At 39.2% G+C, this 9,365-nt stretch overlaps 1 protein-coding gene across 1 annotated transcript in view; it reads left to right on the top strand.

Annotated features, from left to right (window-relative positions):
* Positions 1-9,365, top strand: part of LOC103463235 (FYN-binding protein) — a 20,158-nt gene that overhangs the window by 7,583 nt on the left and 3,210 nt on the right. The window contains exons 2-11 of the mRNA XM_008406475.1: positions 1,262-1,871; positions 2,953-3,055; positions 3,543-3,598; positions 3,690-3,727; positions 4,270-4,316; positions 4,613-4,745; positions 6,087-6,249; positions 8,265-8,409; positions 8,505-8,521; positions 8,976-9,036. Coding sequence (XP_008404697.1) covers positions 1,262-1,871; positions 2,953-3,055; positions 3,543-3,598; positions 3,690-3,727; positions 4,270-4,316; positions 4,613-4,745; positions 6,087-6,249; positions 8,265-8,409; positions 8,505-8,521; positions 8,976-9,036 — 1,373 coding nt within the window. The remainder of the gene's footprint in view (positions 1-1,261; positions 1,872-2,952; positions 3,056-3,542; positions 3,599-3,689; positions 3,728-4,269; positions 4,317-4,612; positions 4,746-6,086; positions 6,250-8,264; positions 8,410-8,504; positions 8,522-8,975; positions 9,037-9,365) is intronic.

Raw genomic sequence — 9,365 nt, forward strand, 5'->3', positions numbered from 1 at the left:
TTATCTGGGATTATCATCTGCAGTTTCCCCACTTTTAGCCATAATCCTCAGTTTTCACACAGTTTTGCTCAAACTGTTGAGTTTTCTTTGTTCAACCAACCTGAATGTMCAATGAAACTRATGTGAGCTCATGTCTAGGTTAAAATAACAATAATTTCAGTGGTTCTCTCATCTGACACACACTCCACTCTAACGCTCCTGATTCTCGTGTACGGAACACCAACACGGGCAAAAAAGTGTGAAATTTCACGTCTTTCACACGTTAACAAGCAAACTGATGCGGCGCATTTTTAGACTCTCGACTCCAGAGAGACGCATAAACACCCAACATAACAGTTGTGTGTTTAAATACATTAAATGTTTTATCTCCATACGGGTGAATCACATTAATCAGGTGGTCCTGAGATCCTGTGAGTTCAGGTAAAGTCAGTAGATCCCTGGACTTTTTCGTGCTACAAACCCCAGTCTTTGTTCAAATGGATATGTGAAGCGGACAGGAAGTGGACTGCAGCCCAGGGCATTCTGGGTAAATACAACCAAAACAAAAGTGCCAGTCTAGCTGCTCMTGGTCTTTAGCAAAGACAAAAAACTGGTMAAATCTGACGCCAATAAATTTTGGTTTACATGAAATGTTTTCATCAGAATAAAGAAAAAACTTCTAAAAAAAACTAAACAGGGTGAATATAATTTCCAGGCTTGTTCACTGCAAAAAACACCAAATTTAGTCCATTTATGTTGGTACACTTAAGTTGTAAGTTTTTTATTTTATCAGCAAGGAGCTTTTTTTAGGTCAATAATTCTGAAAAAGTTCGACTAGCAGATTATTTATTATATAACCTGGGAAAAATGTCTGACAATGAAACTTTAACGTTTTCATCTATATAAATGAATCACTGACTTAAAATAAACTTCTTWAAAGTTGCTTGTCAGATCGTTTTGTCTTTTTCCAGGTGTGCTGGATATTTGCTCTGGAAACTGGATATAAATTCCCGGGTGATATTTCATGTTGTTGYRGTGAARCCTGCATGAAGTGATTCCTTCTCGGGATTTATTGCTTCCTTGCAGTTCAGAGGAAACTCAGAGGTTTCTTGCTSTGCAAAGAGATTATCAGCTCTGAGAGAATCAGACCAGGAAGYGGAGACGTTGCACCTTGTGAAAGCTTAGCGTGGGAGTTTGCAGAGTGTGTGTGTGTGTGYGTGTGTGTGTGTGTGTGGGGGGGTTATGCCCTGCTCCGTGCTGCGCTGCTGACTTCCTGCTGCAGACGCAGAGCAGCAGATCAACTGGTGCCGCTGTGTTTTCTCTGCAGGAGGACAGCGTTGACGTGAAGGCTCTGCGGGCCCGCTTCAACAGCCAGGCCCGGGCCTCCGACACCAGCAGCCGGGACAGCGGCTCGCCCAAATCTCCACGGCCGGGGTTCGGCAGGCCGGAGAACGACAAAATATCAGCAGCCATTCCTCTGCGGCCTTACCAAGGCCTGGCGAGGCCTCCGAAGGAAGAGTCGCCCCCACCTGTTGCTGCTTCTTTCCAACGACCTTCGAACCGGGCGCCCGTTCAGTCCGGAGACGCCGCCAACAAGGTGAAGCAGACCGGAGAGATGCTGCAGAAGATGATGCTGACGCACCAGAGGGCCCCGGGGCCGTCGCTGTCTCCGGCCAGGTCTCCGGTCCTGGGTCCGTCTCCGGCCACCACGCCGCTGCTGCTGCGCCATCAGGCCCGGCAGAAGAGCTCCGGGGAGGTGACCCCGCTCCGCAGGCCGCTGCCCCCCGAGGGCCCGCTGCCCCTGAAGCCCAAACGGCCCCCGAACGTCAACCTGGAGCCGTTCAGGAAGAGCCGGAGAGCAGGAGGCGGCGCCCAGAGCGACCAGAGGAGATGTGAGTTCAGAACCATGTTTATTTACCGTTTATGTCATTTGTTTACTTTTCCACACAGAACAATGAAAAACAAAACACTTTGAWTCAATACATAGAATTTTTGCTTAAAAATTCACACAAAAGTGAAGAAAATAGTTAAATGCATGAAACTATGTCTGTCGCAATCAATCACATAATGAGGTCATTAATTTCAATATTTTGTCTTCAGACTTAATAATCTATTCCAGTTTTTGGTTTTTATTTATATTTCATTTATTTTATTTTTTCTTTTCTTTGGTTTTTTTTTTGTTGTTGTTATTTTTTGGGTTATTTAAAATATTTTCCAGCTCCAGTGTGAAATTTTTGCTGCAAAATTAAAGTTTATCTTYCAGAGATGCAAACTTGCATTATTATGTAAATATCAATACGAAAAATCACCAAAAAAAATCACAAAAAAAGCCACGATTTCAGGAAGCGACGATATGTGGCTCAAAAATAGCCTCACGACACAATATTATCGTTTATCGCCATAATTCATGCAATTTATTGTCCTGCAAACATTGTGATTGTGACAGACCAACATGGCAGCAGGGTGGAGGCACTGCAAAAACACACAATCTTACCACAAGAAACTAGACCAGCTTGGTAAGATTTTGTGTTTTTACAGTGYAACTAAGGTGAGAAAACTCTTCACTGCAAAAACACAAAATCTTACCWTGTATTTTTATATCTTAGCCTATTTGAAATAAGACAAAACTAAGTCACAAGCAACTTTTCAGCGAGATATAAGAGTTTGTTTAAAGTCAATAATTCCTTAATTTTAATTTAAAAATCTACCAGATTWTTTCACTTATAACAAGAAAGTGTATAAGTTAAATAATCTTCACATTAAAGAATTATTGACTTGATTTACTTGTAAGTTAGTTTTGTTTTTTAAAGTGTTGCAGGACATTCGCACCACAAAATGRACCAAAATTACTTGGTAAGATTTTGTGTTTTTTGCAGCGAGTTCATTTTTTTAATAGAAATCTGTGTGTTTTGAGGCAAACTGACCAGTATTTCAAAACAAACTGAATTATTTTTCATATTTTCTGCGGTCCAGACTCGACGGACGTGCGGATGCCGGTTCCGGCGGTGATGAGTCCGCCCAAACCGCCACAGCGATCCAGCAAACCCAACAAGCTGCCGCGGCAGATCGCCTCCGTGTGAGAACCCGACTTTTTACAGTGCATTCAGCTTTCAGAACCAGTTTTATTCATGTAGAAAAACATCAATATAATCAAATAAAGTCTCTTAATGTTAGAAAGCAGCATCAAGCCCTCAGCGCCGTTAAAACACGATTAAAGCTTTCAAGCCAAATCTTATGACGCCTGATTAGAAGATAAATAATGAAAGCGATGCGTTCGCTGCTGACAGGAAATCTGAGACTCTTCATTTTCGAAGGTTTCTTTTAGATCAAGATCAGAAAATATCAAAGTCTGATGATTACTGAGAAACAAGCCTTTGTTTTATTTTTAACTCTCGTTTGTGTTTTAGGACGAAAACAGGAAATTTAAAACGATTCTGAACATATTTGATGATAAATTTAGCAGTTTTTTTATTTTTTCTCGTCACTTTCACTCTCTTCTGATTCGGCTTTGTTTTGATTCATCATTAAAGTTAAACTTTTACACATTTAATTCCTGATTTCAGAGACTTTGAAGACGAACAGGAGACCTATGACGACATTGGAAGTTTTGAAAAGAACGGTGAGACGAACACTTTAGAAAAACGTCCAACAATAAACACATCGTTTACGTTTCAACACCAAATTAACATGTTTGCTTTGTGTCTTTGCAGAATCCTGGAGCGATAATAATTCCCACTGCATGGATGCAGTAAGTACAGGTTCTTAAAACTGTTAAAAATGTAAACTTTTTGGTGTGAAATCCTTTTAAAATATATTTTTCTGCATAATAAACAAAGAAAAAAAGAGACATAAACAGTATGCAGACTTTTAACCCCATACTTGATTTAAATCAGATTTAATCTGATTAACATTCCAAACATTTAATAATTAGCATATTTTAGGTTTCAGTTCATTAAATCATATCGATACGGATTATTTATGTGCGTTTTCCTTCAAAATAAAACATTTTTTGAGGTCGAGTTAAGAAACTATGACGCAAAAATAAAATTACGTTTCAAGAGGGAATCAAAATTAAGGATTTGGAATCGATTTTATGAGCAGCAACGACTTTTCCACTAAACTGCAGTTAAAAATAAGCCTCGTCAGCGATTTCTCAGACCAAAACAAGATAATGCAGAAATGAGAATTACACCAAACAGGAGTTTCAGTTTGACTGACGATCATTTTTATCCGCTAACCTAAAACTCTTTCCTGCTTTAAAAGTAGAAATTAAACCATTTTTTCTTGCAGGATGATGATGATGACGATGATGATGATGTGTATGAGTTTATTGATGAGTAAGTATAAACTTCCTGTCTCTGCAGTGTTGTTTTAGTCTCTCTAATGTCCAAAAGTAGACTGTAGTTACAGCTGCATGAGAGCCTTTTATATCATCTGCGGCTTCAACAGATGAAGCTCTATCTTTATATTGCTTACACTTTTATTTAACCAGTAAAACTGAAGTACAATCTAAATTAGCTAAAAGAGCAACATCATCCGATTCATTTTAAAGCACGATTTTAACATACAGGCAGACAACAGTAAACCATGCTTATGAAATTAATTTAAAAACTGTTTTTTGGTCATTTTCAAGGGAACAAGTGTCGGCAAATCATTCAAGTCCTGAAAAAACCAACAAGATGGAGGCGAAAAGGCAACAGGAGCAAGAAATAAAGGAGCAGCTGGAGCGTCAGAGGAAACAGGCTGAGCTGAAGAAAAACTTTCAGGTAAAGAGGAGAAACTAACGCTGGTTTTACTGGGAAAGTCCGACTTCCCAGTCCAAAAAAATAAATAAATCAACTGGATTTCCCACTGGGAAACTGGGAGAAAACCCGATTGCTCAGGATTTGCAATGTGGATTCAGTGTTTCAACATGGCGGCTCCTCGCATCAACAGTAAGATGAGGCGGAAACGTTTATTTTACCGGATACACATGAACGAGTGTGTCCAAGTTAATGTTACAAGCATCGTCTGTAACTCTAAGATGGACAAATTAAAAGCGATGCCTGTTTATGGACAATAAAACTTAAAATTATGTTCGTTACAGGTGCTACGAACAGTGTTTACGGGCGCCGCTGTTGCAGCAGTAGACTACAGCGCAGGGCATTCTGGGTAAACACAATCAAAGTAAACGTGTTAGCCTAGCGCCAGCTGCTAGCGGGAGAAATGGTTCAAAAACAAAAGAGAAATCGTCTTACCGATAAAATCTGACGCTACGCCATGTTTGTTTACATTTCGAGGATAAGGAAGTTGGGCTCAGTGTCTTCTTCAGAGGTCTGTGTGTCATTTTTTTCAGTAGTTCTTGGTGCAGCGCCCCCACAGGTGACAAGGGGAACAGGTTTTTTAAAAATAATTTGGTTTGTTTGGCGCAGTGCGAAAGTAGATTTTTTTTCTTTTGCGTTTTCTCGCAAAAGTATTGCATTCCTTCGCAATAAGTTAGCAAATACACCTTGATCTATTTTATACAATCTGAGTGATAACAAATGTCAATTTACAATTGCAAATACATTTAAAGAGCCTCAGTGAAAATGTGTTTATTTATTCTTAAATCTTTGGTGCAAACATTGAAAATTGATTGATTATTGCATGCTTATGTTTGTTTGTATAAGTTTGAGATGGGGCTGCACATTAACCAGAATGCCAACAAAAAAAGATGCAACCAAAACTGTCAGATGAGTTTATTGTATCATAAAAATAACTCAAAAGCATTTGGAATGTATTTTTCTTTCTTTCCTTCTAATGGAAAAGTTTTTTTATGTCTTAGAAGGAATRTATAATCCATGTTTGACCCTTTTATGTTTTTGCATTTTGTCCATAATTTTGTGCTGTATTTGTATCTCACTGAAAAAGATAGAAAACTGCAGATATCACATATATGGAAAAACCTTACAAAGAACATAAAGACTAATAATTCAAGATGTCGCATGAGCYGACATTACTGCTCCGTRTTACATAGAACTAGACCAGCTGAAAAAGCAACAAATGCTGCAAGTTTGTGTGTAAAACACCGTAATTCACCAGACAGCGTTCTGATCTGCTGAGCTTTGTTTCTGCTCTTCGCTCTGCAGCTGCAAGGAGAGGTGAACGTTCTGCACACGGCCCGGGTTCGGGGCGACTGGCAGGCCGAAGGGAAGCTGGACCTCAGCGTTCGACAGGGCGACAGCGTGGAGATCATTCGCGTGGAGAATAACCCCAGGGGCAAATGGTTGGCCCGTTCGCTCAGCGGACAATGTGAGTTCAGACTTAAACTCAGTAAAAAGGACAAAAGCTTCAAAGTTTTCCAATCCAAGTCTCTTTGTTTGATGAGGACAAGCAGAGAAATGTTATTTTTGCAGTTTTCTTTACCACTTTGTGAGATATTTAGCGTTATTTTTGCTGCTATGAGGAATGTGTTTGTGCTGCTTTACAATGTCTATAGAATGCAGCAGTTTGTTTGTATGCAGATGACACTAAACTCTATATGTTGGGTTATAAAGGTTTGGTAGAATTGCATCTCTGCTTGTTTGCCTTTGAGATTTCATTAAGTTCTGCGGTGCAGCAAGGATAGAAAGCTGAGATGAACCTTAACCAACTCATAGGTTGCAGCTGCCGACTTTTAGGCTGGTGAACATGTTAGTTTCAGACGGGTGGCGAACAAAAAGGTTACTGTGGTTACTGGTGTCTGCAGCAGCGTGCAAATGCTTTTCTACCAGGGCTTTTATTCAGTCTTTTAAATGGTGCATATCATCATTACTTACAAATGCGGCCAATAAGGAGGTGGAAAGTTGCCAAAGAGTGATGAAGTTWTATTTGGAAAACAACCGAAAACAAAAGTAATGACAGAAAATTCTCCAGTTTGGGTTTCAGACCTTCAGGTGAAGATTTGTGTGGTGATCAGCGGCTGAGAACGTTTTTTAAAAAAAAAGGGATTTAAAAGCGCTCTGTTGTGAGCCCTGTCTGTCTGTCTGTCTGTCTGTCTGTCACTCACTGCTGTGATAAATGGTAGCATTGACAAAAAGTCTGGAAAATTGTGGCCGTAGTTTCATAGATGTTGTGACTTCTGCTCCAGTTCTGACCAGCATTGTTACCATGATGCGTCAAATGTGTCAACAGAATAGACAATTTAATCTATATTTTCAATTATTTAACCTTTATTTCACGAGGAAGTCACCACTGAGATTGTGAATCCCTTCTTCAAACGAGACCTGTTAATAATTAGCATGTCTTTCCTGCTAGCATGATCAGCTTTTCATTTGTGTTAGCTAAACCCCAGCAGCCCCTCAGCAGCTAGCTTACCCAGAATAATAGCATGTTGTTTGTTACTCAAAGCAAATACCACACACAGGCTGGTTTGAAGCAAAGTTAAGCCAGATGCATTCATTCATTTGGCTCAAACACTAAGAATGGAGAGCAGATATGCTGCTAATTATTGTGGCTCATAATCCAGAAGGATCGTTTGGACAGAACTCAGATTAATTTAACAACATCTGCTTACGCCAACAGATGTTTTGCATCGATAGCAAACAAATAAAAAGTCAGAACCATTGGACCATTTTTCATTTCTTACTTTGCAAACTTTATGCTCACAAACAACAGCAGCAGTTCTCCTGCTCAAGCTACATGGATTAGCCATTGGATACAGAACATGCTATCGTCTTCCTTCAGGTTTGGATCGTTACGTCTGTTAAATCCAAGATCTGACCGTAGAATCCAATTGTAAAAAAGTGTTTTAAATATAAAGTAATGAGTGGCGACTAAATCATCACATTTCCTGTATAGATGAATCAAAATGCCTCATTTATTCCAATTTTATAGCAGCCAACATGCGGTCATGCTTCTATTTGATGTTTGCATGATAAGATGTCCATGTGACTCAATTAAATTCATCCTTATCTGGTTAAAGACTGACTGGTTTTATGGCTCTAAAATATCATATTTGCCATTTAAGGTGGTTCTTAAATCTCTGAAGAATGTGTCACGCAGTCACCAACCTACTGAAAAATAATACATCTCATTTTTTTAATTAGAAAAAGTAAAAATTCTCTTTTACATTTTTTTTCCCTGGAATTTGCAGTACAATAACTCTGCAGCAAACAATATTCATGAAACATGTTTCCTCCTTCAGTGAACTCGGTTCTTGAGAAAGAAAATCCAACATTCTCCAAAAAACACAGCAAAGATGATATTATGGATAAATACTGATCACCGTTCAGCGCTAAAGGCTACAACGCTAACACCACGTTGTTGTTGTTGTTGTTGTTTTCCAGACGGATACATCAGCAACTCGTGTGTGGATATCGACTATGAAGCTGTTAAAAAATACAGGATGCCACCGCTGAGAAAAATGGATACGTTCGACTTACCGCCGCCTCCGCCGGACCCGCCCAYGATGCCCAACATGGAGTCCAACAGGTAACCAGGCGGAKGATGGATTATTTTTAAAGACTCACATGTGAAGCTTCGGCTGCTTTGCTTTAACAACAATCTGTCTTTTCTCTGATTTGTAGCTTTCCTGAAGATGATGGTGAGTTTCATCATAACAACACAACACAGGTTGGGTAGTAACTCGTTACAAAACATTAACTTTTAGGAATATTTTTACAACGCTGTACTTTTTACTTTTACTTGAGTCAAATTTCTGACAATCTGTAGTTTTGTTAATTCAACTTTTGTTGAAAAATGTTACAGTTCAGTATTTCCACAGTGATTTTATGATCCGTCACCAGCTTTAGTTTACAATAAACCCATTAAATTGCTGCAGATTTTCATGTTTTCCCCATAATTCAGATTTTATTGTTTGTTTGTTTTCATGAGGTTTTCAACCAGTGACTATTTACGATCAGAGGGATTTTATTCTGGCTCCTTTCCCAGAATCTGCCCTATTTAATGTGTAAAAGTTGAGGCTTTTGCATGTTTTCATTAAATTAAACTAATAATTAATAATTAAACTAATAAGTTAATTATTTTTCTGCTCCTAGACGAATATGACGACGTTCAACCGCTGCCTGAGGATTTCCCTCCACCTCCACCTGAGATCATGTAACCTTATTACGTCTCAGTCTGACWGAAAAACATCACCGTACAAACACATCAGTCGATATCGATAACTTATTGATTAGTTTTTGTTTAAAATATCTGAAATACTACCAAAGTGGAGGCATGACGTTTTCTGTTTTGTCCAGTTTTCACTCCACACCATTAGTTTTTAGTTGAGAGCAGTTATGAGGCGAAACCTTAAAGTGCTGCGGCACAAGTTACTCAACATGCGGTTGCTAGGCAACCAAACTTGGGGTGGGCGGGACTTTAAGATGCTTTTCACCCAGCAGGTTGTTGCTAGGTAACCAAAGAGTGAGTGAGTTAGTAGCAGG

This window comes from Poecilia reticulata, linkage group LG4 (assembly GCF_000633615.1).
Source record: "Poecilia reticulata strain Guanapo linkage group LG4, Guppy_female_1.0+MT, whole genome shotgun sequence".
Classification (NCBI taxonomy): Eukaryota; Metazoa; Chordata; class Actinopteri; order Cyprinodontiformes; family Poeciliidae; genus Poecilia; species Poecilia reticulata.